This window comes from Nicotiana attenuata, unplaced genomic scaffold (assembly GCF_001879085.1).
Source record: "Nicotiana attenuata strain UT unplaced genomic scaffold, NIATTr2, whole genome shotgun sequence".
In the NCBI taxonomy this organism is placed as follows: Eukaryota; Viridiplantae; Streptophyta; class Magnoliopsida; order Solanales; family Solanaceae; genus Nicotiana; species Nicotiana attenuata.
This window is the reverse complement of record NW_017670812.1, coordinates 276,750-297,418: the sequence shown is the minus strand read 5'-3', so window position 1 is coordinate 297,418 and position 20,669 is coordinate 276,750. Positions and strand designations below refer to the sequence as shown.

General features: G+C 41.2%; 1 protein-coding gene across 1 annotated transcript; it reads left to right on the top strand.

Annotated features, from left to right (window-relative positions):
- Positions 1-13,188: 13,188 nt before the first annotated feature.
- LOC109243566 (triadin-like) lies at positions 13,189-20,223 on the top strand. The gene is made up of 8 exons (XM_019410506.1): positions 13,189-13,472; positions 13,532-13,781; positions 13,959-14,057; positions 14,103-14,292; positions 14,494-14,622; positions 18,702-18,805; positions 19,996-20,007; positions 20,110-20,223. The coding sequence occupies exons 1-8, from the start codon at positions 13,189-13,191 to the stop codon at positions 20,221-20,223; spliced, it is 1,182 nt and encodes a 393-aa protein (XP_019266051.1).
- The last annotated feature ends 446 nt before the right edge of the window (positions 20,224-20,669 follow it).

Here is a 20,669-nt window from a genome sequence, read left to right as displayed (position 1 = left end):
CCTCCAAGATGAGGGTCTGTAAAAGAGGTAGAAGAAACGCGTCAGTACGTACCACAGTTGTTTTTTACGACAAAACAAAAAAAACTGAAAGCTACCTGCAAAGCTGAGCCGGCTACCCGCCTCGACAGATCCCTGTTGCTTACACTTCTCAGCCATCCGCCAACGTCCCGCTATCAGAATAATCGCAACGGCCTGCGAATGCTGAAAGGATGTGTCGTACGCCTTCAAAATTCTAGACGTGACCAAATACATACCCGGCGCATACTCATTCCCCACGGCCACCTCCAATGTATGAAAGGCTACGACCATCTCCAACGCATGAAAGGCTCTCTAATATATGAAAGGCTACGGCCATCCCCGATGTATGAAAGGCAACGGCCATCTCCAATGTATGAAAGGCTCTCCAATATATGAAAGGCTACGGCCATCCCCAATATATGAAAGGCTACGGCCATCTCTAATGTATGAAAGGCTCTCCAATATATGAAAGGCTACGGCCATCTCTAATGTATGAAAGGCTCTCCAATATATGAAAGACTACGGCCATCCCCAATATATGAAAGGCTACGGCCATCCCCAATATATGAAAGGCTACGGCCGTCTCTAATGTATGAAAGGCTCTCCAATATATGAAAGGCTACGGCCATCCCCAACATATGAAAGGCTACGGCCGTCTCTAATGTATGAAAGGCTCTCCAATATATGAAAGGCTACGGCCATCCCCATTATATGAAAGGCTACGGCCATCTCTAATGTATGAAAGGCTCTCCAATATATGAAAGGCTACGGCCATCCCCAATATATGAAAGGCTGCGGCCGTCTCTAATGTATGAAAGGCTCTCCAATATATGAAAGGCTACGGCCATCTCTAATGTATGAAAGGCTCTCCAATATATGAAAGGCTACGGCCATCCCCAATATATGAAAGGCTACGGCCATCTCTAATGTATGAAAGGCTCTCCAATATATGAAAGGCTACGGCCATCTCCAACGTGTAAACGGCTAAGGCCACCGCCGTCAATAAGTCGACCCCCTTATTCGAGTTTTTTTCAAATCACAATCGATGAAGTCCGCTCATCGAGCTCGGCCGAAACACGACCTCAATAAGCGGAGGGACTAACTGTATGGGTCAGAATCTGATCTCACGGTAATTAACGGAGTTAATCTCGTCTTGAGCTAATCCATAATTAATAAGTGGTATGGCAACTTATTCATAACAGGATTCGACTCTTGTCCGATTTAATCTACGAGGGCACGACCCAGTCATTCCCCCATGGGGACGGAACCTCAGCGTGGCCACGGCCATTTATTGCTAGCTCACGAAGCTCACATCTATAAATACTAAGAGCGGAAGCCCTAGAAAGGGGGCTGCTTCTTCACCACTATTCACAAAAGAGAGAGAGAAGAGAAAAATATACCCATCTTATGGGAAGAGAAAACACCATTGTAAGGCTCTGAACCTCTTCATGGAGAGGCAGACCAAACCAATATTGTCAATAAAAGCTGTTAAGATTTCTTCTCCTAACCTTGAGTACTTATTTTCATGTTCTTCGCTTGGTCCAATGGATTATTACGATTTGCTATGATTTTCCCGTAACTTATTTGTATTGTTTTGCACTCATAAAGCACACGATAACTTTTGAGCAAACATAAATGCCACTCTATCTCCTTCGGTCCTTAACACTCTTCTCAATTATGGTTGTGAAACCTCTAAAAATGCCTGGGACACTCTTTCTTCACTTTACCTGGATCAAGTTGCATCATTTGCTATTCATTTAAAATCAAAGTTCCAGAACTTTAAAAAGGGGTCTTTGTCTATGGAGGAATAGCTCCAACAATTGCATTCCATTGCTTGTTCTCTTCGAGCAAAAGGGAAGCCGGTTACGGAAGGTGACCTTGTCATTCAAGCCTTGCAAGGCTTGCCTGCTTCATATCGCACGTTTGTGTCTAGTTTGAATGCAACTGGTTGACTTCCATCCTTATAACTCTAAGACCTTTATTACTTACTGAAGAGGCATATATTACAGCAGCCACTCCAGACGATACAACTTCACAAACGGCTCTCCTTACCAGTTTAAGGCCATTGTTGATTCTCCTCCTTTCACACACTCAAAATTCACGGGGTCACCATGGTAATCGAAGTCGTGGCAGACGAAATAAAGGTTATGGTAGTAGGTGTCATAGGGGCGTTTTCTGTCCGTCGAAAATATGCCGGCTATGCGGCAGTCAAGTCCCTACTTGGCTCATATCCGTTGCCCGATTTCTTTCGCTTTCGTCGTTTAACACTTCGAATTTCAAGGAAACAAAAAATAAGTGAAGGCGCAATAGATTTACGGGAACCCTTTCCCAACCTTATAATAAATGAATTACAAAGGAAACTCTCGAGTTTGGCAAGGTGCTGCCACCCTTGGCAGACACCAACTCACAAAATTGCCGACTCTTGCACAAACTGCCCCATAAAAGCCCCTGCCTAAGGCATTTCGTGCTGCTCACTCTTTTAGCAAGGCAATGGCACATAATTTGCCATGCTCAAGCCTTAACATAGACAACCCTATGCCTACATCTTTGCCTATTTCCCTCCCTAGGTACTTAGACTCATTTTTGGGGCTACTAACACACATATATATAGTGTAGTCAGCCCATTTCAGTTTTCCTATTTCAGTTGACACCCCCAACTAATAGGCCATGATCAACTAACCATGATAAAAAACGTGCATGCCATGATATAACATGCCTAAAAACGTGCATAGACATAGCCCCATTATCAGCAACTCTTTGGACAAGGCAGTTGTAACCGCCCAACTGCACAGCATGTGCACAACACACTTGATAACCACTCCATGTGCGCTGCATGTACGTGTTTCTGGCCAGCTGCTGCACGCCCAAGGCTGGCATTGCGCCCAGCCTTGCCCTTTGACACTGCTCCGCCCCAATGCCATAGCCACAACTTGTCGCCCATGACTTAGCCGCACGCACGCCCGCTGCCACAGCCGCTTGTTCATGTCAAGTCGCCCCTACTTGATCAAGTCTGCCCTTTGCCAATGCCAAGTTGATATTAGCATCTAGTCACCAAGCCATGATGCCATTTCCCTTGCTAAGTCGTTTGCCCACAAATTCCTTAGGTGCCAGCCCGCTCAACTAAGCCTGCAACACCAAGTTGCCAATGCCACTGCCTTGGTACTAAGCCGCCTTGTCTTAGTGCCTAGGTCTTTGCCGCTTCGCCTTGTCAAGCTTCTGTCCAGCCAGCCTTGTTCCTTCAAGACCTTGGCCTTTGCTTGCACACAGCCCACTCGTGATTTAGTATAGTCCGTCACATCTTAGCCTTCCGATAATAGTGTAGTGATTCACACTTTGCCTTGCAATAGTTTGTTGCCATTGGCAACGCCCATATTGTCTTGCATGTTGATTTCCCCCGCACATAGGCCAATGGCAAGGCCATCATGCTAAATCCTTGCCACTGCCGCGCCACTTGCCGATCAACTTTGTCAAGGGTCTAACAAACCACCCCAACCAGTTGAATTCGACGCCCCTCGTCGAATAATTCCCAACACATGCTTGCCATTTGCAAAGAAATCACAAGTTCAGCACCCTTTTGAGAATTACGTTGTCCTTGCCCTCAAGTGCAACGTTTTTCTCCTTTGCCTTTCCTGCCCGTCATTCCCACAGCAAATCTAGCATGCAACTAACTTGATTTGAAAGAACCCACCACTGATTTTGGCACCCTTCAACTCGAAATTTCTGCATCACTGCCTTCCTTTCCTTTTCTGAATTTTCTAAGCCCGGACAGTCCCTTCCACGAACAAGCACACTGACCCCTTGTCTTGCCGTCTTGTCCATGGTCGTCTCGGCCTCGTCACGAACCTACTCCGCTCTAATACAAGTTGTCACAGGGGTGTTTTCCATCCGTCAAAAACATGCCCGTTGTGCGGCAGTCAAGTCCCTACTTGGCTCAGCCTTTGTCCGATTTCTTTCGCTTTCGTGGTTTAACACTTCGAATAATTTCAAGGAAACATAAAATAAGTAAAGGCACAATAGATTTATGGGAACCCTTTCCCAACCTTTTATAATAAATTAATTACAAAGGAAACTCTCGAGTTTGGCAAGGTGCTGCCACCCTTGGCAGACACCAACTCATAAAATTGCCGACTCTTGCACAAACTGCCCCATAAAAGCCCCTGCCTCAGGCATTTCTTGCATGCTCACTCTTTTGGCAAGGCAATGGCACATAATTAGTCATGCTCAAGCCTTGACATAGACAACCCTATGCCTACATCTTTGCCTATTTCCCTCCCTAGGTACTTAGACTCGTTTTTGGGGCTACTAACACACATATATATAGTGTAGTCAACCCATTTCAGTTTTCCTATTTCAGTTGACACCCCCAACTGATAGGCCATGATCACCCATGATAAAAAATGTGCATGCCATGATATAACATGCCTAAAAACGTGCATAGACTTAGCCCCATTATCAGCAACTCTTTGGACATGGCTATTGTAACCGCCCAACTGCACAGCATGTGCACATCACACTTGATAACCGCTCCATGTGCGCTGCATATGCATGTTTCTAGCCAGCTACTGCACGCCCAAGGTTGGCATTGCGCCCAGCCTTGCTCTTTGACACTGCTCTGCCCAATTCCATAGCCACAGCTTGTCGCCCATGACTTAGCGCACGCCCACCCGCTGCCACAGCCGCTTGTTCATGTCAAGTCGCCCCTACTTGATCAAGTCTGCCCTTTGCCAATGCCAAGCTGATATTAGCATCAAGTCACCAAGGCATGATGCCATTTCCCTTGCTAAGTCGTTTGCCCACAAATTCCTTAGGTTCCATCCCGCTCACCTAAGCCAAGGCAACACCAAGTTGCCAATTCCACTGCCTTGGTACTAAGCCGCATTCTCTTAGCGCCTAGGTCTTTCCCGCTTTGCCTTGTCAAGCTTTCGTCTAGCCCGCCTTGTTCCTTCAATACCTTGGCCTTTGCTTGCATACAACCGACTCGTGATTTAGTGTAGTCCATCACACCTTAGCCTTCCAATAGTAGTGTAGCCCGTCACACTTTACCTTGCAACAGTTTGTTGCCATTGACAACACCCGCATTGTCTTGCATGTTGATTTCCCCCGCACATAGGCCAATGGCAAGGCCATCATGCTAAATCCTTGCCACTGTCGCGCCACTTGCCGATCAGCTTTGTCAAGGGTCTAACAGTAGGGGCCATGGGTCTTATCCACCTCGTCCAAACTTCTCTTACTTGTCACCTCATCTTGATTCAATTAGACTATCCTCTCCTAGTGAAGGTATTTTTGGTCATCCCCCTTTTACTCCCACTAAACAGTGTCAAATCTGCTTGCACTACAATCACACAGCTCTAGAGTGTAGAAATAGATTCAATCATTCTTTCGTGTCTACTCCATTCCGAAATCCTTTGCTACCATGAGTTTACAAGAAGTTCAACCCTCTATCTGGCATCCTGACTCGGGTGCTTCAGCGCACATGACAAGTGATCCCCCTCTTCTCTCCTCGTCCTATTCTTACAATGGCACTTCACAAGTAATGGTTGGCAATGGTACTCTTCTTCCTATTGTCTCTACGGGAACTTCTAGCATTCCCACATCTTCTCGATCATTGATTCTAAAAAATATTCTCTGTGTTCCTCTTCTTAAAAAAATCTATTGTCTATTCAATGTTTATGTCGGGATAATAATTGTTTTATTGAATTTACTGACTGTGATTTTTTTGTTAAGGACATGAGGACGGCTCGAGTGTTGCTCCACTGTAACAATGTTGGATCCCTCAATCCACTTCGTCTTGCAAATCCATCCACCTCACATGTTGCTTTTTTCAGCACTACCACTTCGTCATTATGGCACCAGCGCTTAGGACACCCCGGCCAGAAGTCTCTTGCGACCTTAGTTAATAAAGGCCTTATTTCTTGTAGTTCCTTTTTTGACAATAATAAATGTAATGTTTCTCATCTTGGCAAGCAGTCCAAGTTGTCTTTTCCAACTTAGAATTAATAAAGCTATTGTCCCTTTCCATCTAGTTCATTCGGATGTATGGCAATCTCCTTTTAATTCTAACTCTGATTATCGTTATTATATTCTCTTTCTTGGTGACTATACCAAGTTCTCTTGGGTTTACTTGATGTGTCAATAATCAGAAGCATTTAATAAAGCATTTAATAAATTCAAAGAGTTCTATGCAATGGTCTCAAACATTTTTCGTTTGTCTATTTCCATCTTTCAATCAGATAGAGGGCCAAGAATATGATAATCATCAATTTCATTATTTCTTCAAGGAACATGGCATTCTTCATTGTTTTTCCTGTCCATATACTTCAGCTCAAAATGGATGAGCCGAAAGGAAACATAGGCATATAAATAATGTTCTCCGTTGTTTATTATTTCAATCTTGTTTGCCTCTCAAATTTTGGGCCGATACATCACTTTATGCTGTCCATTTGTTGAATATAACATGTTACCCATTCTCGGTTTTCATTCTCCATTTGAAGCACTTTTTGGTAGACAGTCAGATTATGTATTGGCCCAAGTAAAGGTGAAGTTTTGAAGACTGACAAAAGAACTCAGACATGGACCAGGTCCATCTTGTGAAGCACAGTTATGACCAACTCAAACATGTGAGATGCACGTGAAGGAGATAAACCTAACTTATCAGAAGTGAGATGCACTCAAACACGTGAGATGCACGTGAAGGAGATAAACCTAACTTATCAGAAGTGATATCTCCTGATCATGATCGAAAAGGTTGCATATTGGATAAGGAGAAAGACTCCTTACACAAAGAGAAACACGGCTTAAGAAATAGATAGAGTTAGAGGATGAGACCAACTAGAACTTTTTCACCAAGGAAGAGTAGCATCTGTATTCTAGTCAATCTCCTTTTACTAACTCCATAAATATCAGTGTTGTTCTCTTTTACAGGTAACGCACACAAGCAAAAGTTAAACGTGAATTGAGAGAAAAATAGCAAGACAATTTTGCAAGCAATTCGTGTGTGATTCAAGCGTGCAAACCTGAAGCTACTTGAACCAGATCCAAGTGTCTATCTTTTATTCTAGTTCAATTGTAGTAGGTGATTTTACATTGTACCTTTCAGCTTATCTAGAAGCAATTGTATTAGGTACTTAGAGTTTTCTAGTTAGAGTTAACTTGAAGTTGTCGGCTGTGTGACACAACAAGATTAGAGTTAATCCTAGGTTTACAGAAGAGTTTTTGTAAATGTAGTTTTTGGCTCAGTGATTTTAGTGGAGAGTTTGGAAAAATCCTACTGGAAGGTAGGTCATGGTTTTTTTCACCTTTTGAGCCAGGTGTTTTCCACGTAAAATCTCTGTGTTCTTTATTTTCTGTAGTTATTATTCCGCGACAGTAGTAGTTGGAACACATAGAAGAACCAGGTCCTTTTATAATCAAGTTAAGCGAAAATTGGGTACCACAAAAATCACCCCCCCCCCTGTGTGGTATTGACGTATAAAACATCAATTTGTATCAGAGTGGGTTATCCTTGAAGAGGCTGACACCTTAGGAACGGATCAAGATGAGTGCACCACCTGGAAACTGGGAAAGACAATCCGCTGCTAGGCCTCCACTCTTTAATGGCCAGTACTATTCCTGGTGGAAGAACAGGATGGAAGACCACATCATAGGAGAAGACTATGAACTTTGAGATATTGTTACTGATGGTTCCCTGGTTACAACAAAGAAGAATGCTGAAGGAGTTGGCGTGCCAAAGACGAGAGCTGACTGCACTGCTGAAGATTTGAAGAAATGGGAAAAGAATGCCAAGGCTAAGAAATGGCTTGTGTGTGGACTAGGTCCAGACGAGTACAGCAGAATTCAAAGCTGTTCTACCGCTAAGGGGATCTGGGACACTCTACAAGTGGCCCATGAAGGAACTCCTCAAGTAAAGAGATAAAGAGGAACACTGTTGTATTCTCAATATGAGAACTTCACCATGAAGGAAGGAGAAACCATCCAAGGAATGTACACAAGGTTCACAACACTAACAAATGAACTTAAGTCTCTTGGAAGAATTATCCTTAAAGAAGACAAGGTTGAGAAAATCTTGACAAGGGTCTTGCCAGTAACTTGGGAAAGCAAAATCACTGCTATTTAGGAATCAAAGAACATTGCTACTCTCAAGTTGGATGAGCTGATTGGAAATCTCACTGCCTATGAACTGAGAAGGCAAACCATGAAGATGGATGCACCCAAGAAGGAAAGAAGCCTGGCTCTCAGAATAGCTGAAGGTGCAGACTTAGAGGATGATGAAATGGCAATGATCACAAGGAATTTCAAGAAGTACCTAATGAGAGGAAAGGGTTCTTCAAGAGGTGCAACCTTCAACAAACCAAGAGCTCCTGAAAAACAGACCAACGAGGGCTGCTACAAATGTGGTAAGACTGACCACATGATCAAGAATTGCCCTCAGTGGAAAATTGAATGGAAGAAAGAAAGGGCTGAACGAAGAAACAGGAAGAAGGAACAGGTTCAACCCAAGAAGAACAAAGGAACAACAAAGGCTATGGTTGTTGCTTGGGGAGAAAGCTCAGATAAGGATTCAGAAGATGAAGCTGGAGATGAACAAGCACTTATGGCCATTGGAGAATCAGACGATGAACAAGAGGTAAGTGTGATTCATCTCAAAGACAAGATTAAACTTTTGTCTAAAGAAAAGCTATCTGAATTACTGCTAGACTTCATTGATGAGTCTGAGGTCATAAACAATGAGAAGGAACAACTGTCTAGGGAATGTGTGATCCTAAAAGCAAAGTGAAAAAATCTGGAACTCAAGGTTAGTGAAAGTGATAGTGATAGTAAAAATACTGAGTTGAAGAACCAGGTTCTTGAACTTGACACCACTGTCTTAGAACTTAGATCTAAAAATTTAAAATTAAAATTAGGAACGGGTAAAAAGAAATTTGATCACACACATCTCACATTAGAAGAAAATCTAGGAAAAATGAAGGATGAGTTGTACAAGAGAGATGAGCAGATAAGAGTCCTAAAAGAAGATCTAGGCAAGGTGAAGCATGAACTAGACAGAACTTGCAAATGGATAAGTCCTCTGATGCACTATCCTGGTTACAAGAGCACCACAGTAGCAATAAGAGAGGACTTGGCTATGGGACCCCAGCACCTAAGTGGGATCCCTAAAGCAAGTACATCACACTTCCTGAGAACAAAATCTGCACACATTGTGGCAAGTCTGGTCATTACAAAAGTGAATGTAATGCAAAAGAAAGGCCAGTCAAAAGAACAAAATCTTTGTTCAAGAGAAAAATAGGCTACCTGGATGGGCTAAAAAGAATTTAATCCACCCTTTTGCCTATAGAAAGGGACCCAAACTAGTTTGGGTTCCTAAGACTAACCCCTGATTTCGTTTTGCAGGTTCAAGTGAAGGGAAGTAGCCAAATATGGTACATGGATAGTGGCTGCTCAAAGCATATGACTGGAAGTAAGAACCAGTTCCTTTTACTTGAGGACCTAAGTCTCCTTTAGAAATGGGAAGAAAGGTGAGATTATTGGGGTTGGAAAGGTAGGTAAGACAGACTCACATTCCATTGAGAATGTCTACTTGATAGTTGGCTTGAAATATAGCCTAATTAGTGTATCACAACTGTGTGACAGAGGTAACCTGGTAGCACTCACCTCTACCAAATATTTTGTGATTAATCTTACCACTGACAAGATTGTTTTGCAGGGAAAAAGAGTTAACAATATTTACATTGTATATTTGTCCACTCTTTCAGAAAATGAACTCACTTGCTTGAGTGTGTTGGACAATTATCCCCTCCTATGGCACAAAAGACTTGGTCATGCCAGTCTAAATCAACTCAACAAATTAGTCTCCAAGGACCTGGTGATAGGGTTACCTGAAATCAAGTTCAAGGAAGACAAAGTTTGTGAGGCTTGTGCAAGGGGGAAGCAGGTAAGATCCTCTTTTAAAAGCAAGAAAGTGGTAAGCACGACCAGGTCGATGGAACTGGTTCATATGGATCTTTGTGGTCCAATGAGAACATTGAGCAGAGGTGGTAAGAAATATGTGATGGTACTTTTTGATGATTACTCTAGGTTTACTTGGGTATTGTTTTTAACATCTAAGGATGAAGGATTTGACATGTTTATTGCCTTTGTTAGAAAAACTCAGAAACAACTAGGTAATCAACTTGCATCAATTAGGTATGATCATGGAACTAAATTTGAAAATGCTAAGTTTGCTGAATTTTATGATCAGCATGGTATAGATCATAATTTCTCCGCCCCTAGGACTCCTCAACAAAATGGAGTAGTTGAAAGAAAGAATAGGATTCTTGAAGATATGGCTAGGACTATGCTTCTTTCTAGTAAACTTCCCCATAGCTTCTGGGCAGAGGCTGTAAATACTGCATGTTACATCATTAATAGGTGCATGACTAGACCTCTTCCAGAGAAGACTCCCTATGAGTTACTTAAAGGGAGAAAACCAAATATATCCCATCTTAGGGCATTTGGATGCAAGTGCTTTGTGCAAAATAATGGAAAGGACTCCCTAGGTAAGTTTGATCCCAGAAGTGATGAGGGAGTATTCTTGGGATATTCTTCACATAGCAAAGCTTATAAAGTGTACAACAAAAGAACTTTGTGTGCAGAAGAAAGTGTACATGTAGTTTTTGATGAAACTAACATTCTTTCCGAGAAACAGGAACATGAAGATGAAGCTATTGGGCTGGTAAAAGAATTTAGTGAAGTCACAGCTCAAGCTGAAGCTGCACCAAAAGAAGGAACAGGTAATGGAACAGGTTCTTCCATCTAGGGCAACTTGACAGGGGGAACTGAACAAAGAGAAGTGAATCTAATTTCCAAATGGAACCTGTCCATGAGCCTGTTCCTTAGCAACAGAACATGGCAGAAACTCCAAACAGAAATCAGTTGGTTGTGAAACCTTACAAGTATCAAAGTTCTCATCCCATTGAGAACATCCTTACTGACCCAACTTCTGGAGTTAAAACCAGATCTCAACTAAAGAATCTGTGTGCTTTTGATGCATTCTTATCTCTTATTGAACCTAAAAATGTTGCTGAAGCTTATGTAGACTGGGTGAATGCAATGCAAGATGAACTCAATCAGTTTGAAAGAAGTCAAGTGTGGCATCCGGTCACAAGACCCAAGGAGATCAGTCATTGGCACTAAATGGGTTTTCCGAAATAAACTTGATGAAGATGGAACGGTTGCAAGGAACAAGGCAAGATTGGTGGTCCAAGGTTATAACCAAGAGGAAGGCATAGATTATGATGAGACCTTTGCTCCAGTTGCAAGACTGGAGGCAATAAGACTCCTCATAGCCTTTGCAGCACACATAGAATTTACTCTTCACCAAATGGATGTGAAGAGTGCCTTCCTAAATGGCTACTTAAAGGAGGAAGTCTTTGTCAAACAACCTCCAGGGTTTGAAAGTAAGAGTGTCCAGATCATGTATACAAACTGGACAAGGCCCTATATGGACTGAAGCAGGCTCCTAGAGCATGGTATGAACGCCTATCCAAATTCCTGTTGAACATGCATACAAAAGAGGTAAGATTGACATCACTCAATTCTTGAGGGAAAAAGGTAAGGATCTACTAGTAGTACAAATATATGTCGATGACATAATTTTTGGGGCAACCACTGAAAAACCGAGTAAGGTATTTGCTAAATTAATGGGGAGTGAGTTTGAAATGAGTATGATGGGTGAACTTAACTTCTTCTTAGGTTTACAGATCAAACAAAATCCAAATGGAACCATGATCCATCAGTAGAAATATGCAAAAGAGTTGATCAAGAAGTTTAAAATGGATGAATCAAGAGAAATAGACACACCCATTGCAACAACTACTAAATTAGACATAGATGAACCTGGTTCATCTGTTGATCAGAAGTTGTATAGGGGTATGATTGGTTCACTTCTGTATCTTACTGCTAGCAGACGTGACATTGTTTTCAGTGTAGGGCTTTGTGCTCGTTTTCAGGAAAATCCTAAGGAATCCCACTTGACTGCTGTCAAGAGGATATTGAGATATTTGAAAGGCACTACTGACCTTTGCCTTTGGTACCCTAAAGGTAGTAACTTTAATCTAGTAGGATATGATGATGCTGACTATGCAGGTTTCCTTGTGGATAGGAAAAACACCTCAGGTATGGGTCATTTTCTTGGTTCATGTCTGGTATCATGGGCCACTAAAAAGCAAAATTCAGTGGCTTTATCCACTACTAGGCTGAGTATGTTGCTGCTGCCTCTTGTTGTGCTCAACTGCTGTGGATCAAACAGCAGCTGATGGATTTTGGCATTGAAATTGGTTGCATCCCTATCTTTTGTGATAACACTAGTGCTATTAGTATGACTAAGAACCCAATTCATCATAAGAGGACTAAGCACATAGATGTTAGACATCACTTCTTAAGGGGCAACTATGAGAAAGGATTGATTACTATAGAATTCTATGCTACTGATAAACAAATTGCTGACATCTTTACTAAAGCACTGAGTAGAAAAAAGCTTTGAAAGGAACATGTTAGAATTAGGGATGATTAAGATGACCTAATGGGAACTCAGAATGCACAATGAAAAAAAAATTGGCTAGGAAATCTGGAACTTGTGTAAATATCTAGATTAATTTTTACTCAGTTTCATACTGTAAATAGTATACTCCTGTGACATGTGTTGATATGACTCACTGATCTCTAACAAAATTTTCTCTATTTTGGTAAGTTGAGGCATGATCAAGAGGATTCTAAATGAAAAACCTGGTTCATCAGTATTGGTTCATCTGAATAACGAGGTTTGTTTTCTATACTCTGCACAATTAGAAATATAAATATTTAAATCATGAGCAGAGTCCTACCTATGTTCAAAAACATCAGAGAATCCTATCCGTTTATTTTTGAACCAGTCCGTCTCTACTAGAATTCTCACCACATAAAATGCCTAAAATCTAGGGAAGCTTAACCATTCATTCAACCTGAAATTTCAGGTTGATTAGACCTCTAATTGACTGCAAAAAGCTACCGTTAGTCATTAAATAAGTTTCTCTCTTTAAATATACATCATCACCCTCTGCCACCCTTATTATTCCAAACCGTCAAAATTTCTTTCACTCTCAATTGTTCTCTGTTCCAAAAGCCGAACTCACAAATTCTCTCACGAAATCAGTCACAATGTCTGACCCCCAAGATAACCCAGGCACTCCTCCACAACCTACCCCCTCTGACTCATCCACCCGTCCTCCACCCAGCACAACCCCTCAACCTAGGAGAAGGCGAGTAAAAATGCTTGCTCGTAAAACGGTGGAAACTGGTGCTCTTTCAAAGAAATTAAACGAGAAATTAAAGGCAAGCCAAGCACAAGATTCTGAGAACTCAGACGATTTGTTCAAATCTGCGAGTGAGGGGGAAGGAACTGGTCTTCTGACTCTGAGAAGGCTCAAAACTCCCCTTCTGAGGTACGTTCTATTTTGGTTGAGAATGTAGACAATAGGTTTGTTCTGGTTGGGTCTGTTAGGAATGTGGAATTGCCTGTGTCAAGAAGGAGAGGTGGTAAAAATAAAGGTGAAAAAGAAAAGGAGAGTGAGGGGGCAAGCAGTGATGTGAGGGGAATAGGGACAGAAGTGGTTGATTCGTCACCCACCTCTGAGATGGTTAGAGCAGCAATTTGTGGGACTGAGGATGAAATAGTAGGAGAAAGTGGCAAGAAAATAGGGGGAAGTGGATCAGGGGAGGCTACTGAAGGGTTGGTTAATCTTAGTTCACAGGTAGATGAACCTGGTTCATCTGTTGAGGAGACCCTAGCAGACCTTCTGAAGAAAGTGGGTGCTAGCTATGATCCAAAGAAAAGGAGAACCCCTACACCAAAAACCCCCAGCACTGCAAAACCTTCCAAGAAAAGAAAGGCTTTTTCTCAAACAACTGCTGAAATTCCCTTGCCAAAGGGGAGAGCCACAAGAAGTATAGTGAAACAGAGTGAGAGTGAATTACAAAAGGCTTTGGCTGAAAGCAAGAAGAAGAGGATAGATAAAGGAAAAGCCAAGGTTGCAGAGCCTTCTGAGGCTGTTGATATTGAGGAGATGGAATAGGTCCATCAGGAGGAACTTACAACTGTGGAGGTTCAGACCCCCAAGCTTGAAAAGACCAAGACCTCTTCAAAGAAGTCTCCATCAGGGTCTAAGGCTGCTGAATCTTCATTGGCCAAAAGGACAAGGTCTGTAGTAAAAAACACACCAGTTAAAATTGCTGAGGATGAAGAATGGAGTGGTAAAGAAGAGAGTGAGTCTGATGGTGAACAGGACAAGCTTGCCATGTTTGGCAAAAGAAAAATTTTGAAGGGTAGATTGCTGAAAGACTTGGTGGAACCAGGAATGGTTCGATTGATTGATGCACTAGATGATCAAGGCAGGAAGGACATGGTCCTTCAGATGGATGGAAGGCTAGCTAGAAATGAAATCATTGAATTCATGACCAATGCAGAGGTCAAGGATGGCAGAGTTACCAGCCATGTAAAAGGAGTTCCGGTGACCTTCGATGCAGAGAAGCTGGGTGAGATTCTTGACATCCCTGCTGAGGGATATGATGACTACACTAGGCAAAGATGGCCCAGTCTGGATTCCTTTCCTTCTGCCCTTGAAATCACTAGAAGATTCTGTGATGTTGAAGAAGTGAATGAGGCTAAGTTTGTGCACAAGAGTGAAATGAAGCCACAACACAAAGTCCTCTTTGAATTTGTCAACAAGTGCCTACTGCCCAGGCAGGAAAGAAGGCACATTTCCAACTATATGGACTTAGTTCTGATGGAGTGTCTTGAAAGTGGAAGACAAATCAACTGGCCTGCATTCATCATCAAGCTACTGGAAAGGATTATCAATGGCTACAAGGCCCATGCCACCCCTTATGGATTTATTCTGACTACTGTTCTAGATCGGTGCAAGGTGCCTCTGAAGATGTGGGAAATGGCCACAAGCAAGGACCATTTTGGCATAAATACTTTGATTTCTTGTGACTATCTAGTCACTGCCATTCCCAATGAACCTGGTTCATCCAAGAAGACACCCGTCAATAGTAAAGTCAGGGCTCTAGTTCAGGAAAGTAGGGCCAAGGATGCTGAGATAGCTAGGCTGAAGGCTCGCTTAGCAGAGGTTGAATTTGAGAGGGATGCTCTCAGAACTGAGCTCACCAAGGAAAAGGAGAAGACTGATGGCATTCTTCAAAATATGCTGAACCTTCTACAAGCCCAAAACCAACCCTCTAGCTCCCCCAAGCCTTAGGACTTCTAGCCTTCATCTCCTGAACCTGTCTAGTACCACCAGTGACCCATATTAGGGATTTCTCTTTCTTTTGCTCATGTTTTGAATATTTTTGCTTTCTTTTGGTGGATTGTGGTAGCAAAATATCTTCTATCAATGATATCTAATGTTTGTGCTCTTGTTGATTGTTAATATTTCCTTGATAGTTTGAAATGTTTGCTTGATTACTGATGATTAATCCATGATTGCACCAGCAGTTGCCCCATTGGCCATAAGTAATTGTTAAAATTCTGGGACTCACACTTTGTTTATGCAACTTTTCGATGATGCCAAAAGGGGGAAGAGATATTGTGCTTTATATATTCTTAATAAGTGATGTTTATAACCTAATGAACCGGGTCCTTGATAATAAGTAAATTTTTCTAACTTTGTATTGATGAATAAGCTGAGTTCTGACAGGGCCTAAGTGAGTGAGAAGCAAAGAGTTTGTCATCATCAAAAAGGGGGAATTTGTTGGCCCAAGTAGAGGTGAGGTTTTGAAGACTGACAAAGGAACTCAGACATGGACCAGGTCCATCTTGTGAAGCACAGTTATGACCAACTCAAACATGTGAGATGCACGTGAAGGAGATAAACCTAACGTATCAGAAGTGATATCTCCTGATCATGATCGAAAATGTTGCATATTGGATAAGGAGAAAGACTCCTTACACAAAGAGAAACACGGCTTAAGAAATGGATAGAGTTAGAGGATGAGACCAACTAGAACTCTTTCACCAAGGAAGAGTAGCATCTGTATTCTAGTCAATCTCCTTTTACTAACTCCATAAATATCAGTGTCGTTCTCTTTTACTGGTAACGCACACAAGCAGAAGTTAAACGTGAATTGAGAGCAAAATAGCAAGACAATTTTGCAGGCAATTCGTGTGTGATTCAAGCGTGCAAACCTGAAGCTACTTGAACCAGATAGAAGAACCAGTTCCAAGTGTCTATCTTTTATTCTAGTTCAATTGTAGTAGGTGATTTTACATTGTACCTTTAAGCTTATCTAGAAGTAATTGTATTAGCTACTTAGAGTTTTCAAGTTAAAGTTAACTTGAAGTTGTCGCAACAGTTGAGGTTGTGTGCCACAACGGGATTAGAGTTAATCCTAGGTTTACAAAAAGTTTTTGTAAATGCAGTTTTTGGCTCAGTGATTTTAGTTGAGAGTTTGGGAAAATCCTACTGGAATGTAGGTCGTGGTTTTTTCACCTTTTGAGCCAGGTGTTTTCCACGTAAAATCTCCGTGTTCTTTATTTTCTGTAGTTATTATTCTGCGACAGTAGTAGTTGGAACACATAGAAAAAGCAGGTCCTTCTATAATCAAGTTAAGCGAAAATTGGGTATCACACAATCACCCCTCTCTTGTGTGGTATTGACGTATAAAACATCATTATGCCTTAGTTAAAGTTTTTGGGTGCCTATGTTATCCGTTTGTGGCTAATGCAAATGTTAATAAATTTTCACCAAGATCTAAGCCTTGTATTTTTCTTGGTTCTTCTCCTAACCACAAAGGTTTCAAATGCTTGGATCCTTCTTCAAATCGCATTTTTATCTCTCATCATGTGAAATTCAGAGAGTCTGTGTCTCCTTATTCTCACTACTTTCCCAATTCTACTCCAACTCTCCATCTTCATATGATTTTCAATGAACACAACTCTACGGAATACTTATCCAAACAAACTCCACTTTCTTGGAATTCTAATGCCACTTCACCACTTTCTTTTTCATCTAAGTTACAAGACTCTTCACATAATTCCACGTCTATGGAAAGTAAATTAAATCCAACTCACATATCTCATACATCTACTCCTTATTCATCTCATCCTCACCTGGCTCAGGATTCTCGAACTGTCCAAGCACCTATTGAATTCTCCACTACTTTACCTAGTCAAATTCCCCATACAGTGGCAAACTTATCCTTTCCTGATTTCATGCAGTCTGTCTCTTCTCCTAGATCGACTCATACACCCACAACAATCATCCAACTCTCCTATCTCATCTCACTCATCAACTCATCCTTAGTCTCCTCTGAATCAAACTCCCGGCCACATACAATGATCACCAGATCATTGACAGGATCTCTAAAGCCTAGAGTCATCCCCTTCTCTTGTGGCTACCACCTCATCATCCATTTCTGAACCATGTTGCTTTGGTCAAGCTTCTAAAGACCCACGATGGATTAGTGCTATGAGTGATGAATACAATGCTCTTATTCACAACCATACATGATTCCTCATACCTCCTCCTGCAAATGTTAATATAGTGGGTAACAAATGGATATATCAGGTGTAATATGGAACGATTGATCGGTTCAAAACTCGTCTTGTTGCTCAAGGATTTTCTCAGCAACCAGGTGTGGACTATACCGACACATTTGCTCCAATCATCAAAATGACCACAGTTCGCCTAGTTCTTTCTCTTGCACTGCAATTTCGTTGGTCTATGCATCAATTGGACGTCTTTAATGCTTTCTTGCATGGTGAACTTCATGAGGATGTCTACGTGGTGCAACCAAAAGGTTTTGTACATGCTGATTTCCCTAATCATGTTTGCAAGCTTCATAGAGCCTAGTATAGTCTGAAACAATCTCCTCGGGCGTGGTATAATAGATTGGCCACCTTCCTGTTGGACCTTGGATTCAAGCAGTCTTCTTTCAGATAATAGCATGTTCATCTTCCGGACAACAACCAATATTATGGTTCTTTTAGTATATGTGGATGATATAGGCCAGCTCCTCTAAGTCTATGATTTCTCATTTTATTTCTTTCATGAAGTCCCAGTTTTCCATGAAAGACCTGGGTCATCTTCGATACTTTTTGGGTGTGGAGTTAGTGCCCAACTCTGATGGTATCTTGTTAATGCAAAGCAAGTATATCAATGACATACTTCAGCGTTTTGATATGGTTAACTCAAAGCTTGTAATTACCCCTCTACACAGCAAGGTTGATTAGCATGCATCATACATTACCTTGCTAGATCATCCATCGATCTATCGTCAAGTGGTTAGATGTTTGCAATATTTATCCTTTACTAGACCCGATCTTCAGTTTGCGGTGAATTTAGCTTCTCAATTCCTCCATCAACCTTGCCAACATCATCTTCAAGGAGTTAAGAGAATAATTTGCTATCTTAAGGCACCACTAATTTTGGTCTACAGTTGTACAAACGCCCTTTCATCTCACTTACCATTTATTCTGACTCGGATTAGGCGGGTTGCACAGTCACTCGTAGATCCACATTAGGCTTTTGTATATTAGTTTTGGTCTACAGTTGTACAAACGCCCTTTCATCTCACTTACCATTTATTCTGACTCGGATTAGGCGGGTTGCACAGTCACTCGTAGATCCACATTAGGCTTTTGTATATTTCTTCGACATAACGTTCAAGCACAGAAGCCGAATATCGTGCTCTTGCTGTTGCCACAGCTGAGGCAACCTGGTTGCAGTTCATTCTTCGCGACCTTGGTGTTTTCCTTTCACGACCTCTCTTAGCGAAAGTATGATAACATTGGAGCTATACACCTGGCTCACAATCATGTCTTCCACTCGAGGTCAAAACATGTCAAACTTGACTATCATTTCATTCGAGAGAAAATGATCTCTGTGTATCTCATGTTCATACTAGCCAACAACTTGTTGATCTTTTCACAAAGGTTTTGTCATGCTCCAGGTTCAAAGATATGTTATACAATCTTCAGGTTCGTCCCTTCCCTTCAGATTGAGGGAGGATGATAAGGCAAACTTATGACTTGTATATTGTATTTAGAGTTCTATGCTAGCTATACCTCCTACAACATGTGAACAATATAAATGTTATACAATGTCACGGCTAATGCTTATTGAGCAGCCTTCACAACTTCATCTTTTTATATGCCTTTTTAATAATTGAGTTGATTATTATTGTGATTTATTATATGTTTTACGTAGTTCCAAATATGTAAATTTTGTTTGAAAAAACTTAAAGATTCTATTTTTGAATTTAAGGTCAAATTAAGAAATTTAATTTTCGAAATACAAAATGTGCCACATATATTGAAATAGAGGGAGTATTTGTAGTCTTTCTTCACATGCTCCAATGTTTTTTCTTTAATTAATTATTAAATTACCTACTAAAATGAGGATTACTTACTATTCAACCCCCTATTTTAATTTAGTTGTCAACAAATTAAAGATTTCTTAAGGGATGAATTCACGAACGCAGAAGTTAAATGTACCACTTCACAAAAACTATACATGCAGATCCGCATATACACACACTTATTTTCAATGATACTGAGTTTTTCTCAATATCTTGTTCAATTGACAGCCCAAAAATCATACAAATACAATGTCTGGCCGACAACTTGTAATGTCTGAGGGTGAATGATTAGGAAAGTAGCGTAGATATTTCTATATTGGGGTCTTATGTCATACACGTGGATCAGGCTTAATTCATTGGGTTCAATTGGGTCTTAGTATTAGAGCTATTGGACCAGCAGAGGTAGATTAGACTAGGCCCAACTACAATTCAGTCCACAAGCAATTCAGTCCACAATCAGCTTAGTGAAGAGTATTAATACGCATAAGTTAGAGTGAAGCGGTAGGCATTTTCTGGTAAATTCAGTTACAACTTCTCAAGTGATTTCTCTCTCTACCTAACTCTCCCTTCTCTTCTCACTCTAATCTCTTTCTCTTCTTCTTCTTTCAGGTTACTCATGGAGTAATGTAGCTTTCATTATAGAAGCAACACTGTTGTAACTCCAATTCTATTACAATCAATAAAGAAATCCTGCTTTTCTCATTATCTTCTTCTTAATCTCAGTTACAAATTCTAGTATATGGTATCAGAGCTGAATCCTGGCACCATGACAGTTCCAGAAACTCGAGCAAAGGCCACAGAGGAAAATGTCAAAAAATTAGAGACCCAGTTGCATAGTTGCATGGCGAAAACCAATAAAAAAATTGGAATCTACTTATTCTAAAATGGGCGATCTCAACCACAAATTGGATATAATGATGGAAAAATTATTCGTGAACAAGGATGGAATCTTGGGTAGTGCTCCAGCCGAGGTTTACCATTTGGATGGATCGAGTAGCAGAATGAGGATGATGGAACCACAGGAGAATTTCGCTGGCAAATTCTACTCGAACAGTACTGCTGTTAAGGTGGATTGTCTTTACTTTGAAGATGGGGATCCCAGATCTTGGCTGCGAAAATGTGAAAGGTACTTCCACTATAATCGTATAATTGAACCACAACAAAAGTTAGATACTGCAGTACTTCACTTGAATGTGATGGCTGAGTCTTGGTATTTCTCATATCAATTGAGTAGAGGTATGGTGAGATGCCTGATTTTGCTGAGGAAATCTGTAAAAGGTTTA

Excerpts from the sequence above, each read along its gene's own strand:
- LOC109243566 (XM_019410506.1), top strand. The coding sequence starts at position 13,189 with ATGTCTGACCCCCAAGATAACCCAGGCACTCCTCCACAACCTACCCCC. Across the intron at positions 13,782-13,958 it reads TGGTTAATCTTAGTTCACAG|GGGAGAGCCACAAGAAGTAT; the intron begins GTAGATGAACCT and ends CCCTTGCCAAAG. Across the intron at positions 14,293-14,493 it reads ATGGAGTGGTAAAGAAGAGA|AGGTCAAGGATGGCAGAGTT; the intron begins GTGAGTCTGATG and ends TGACCAATGCAG.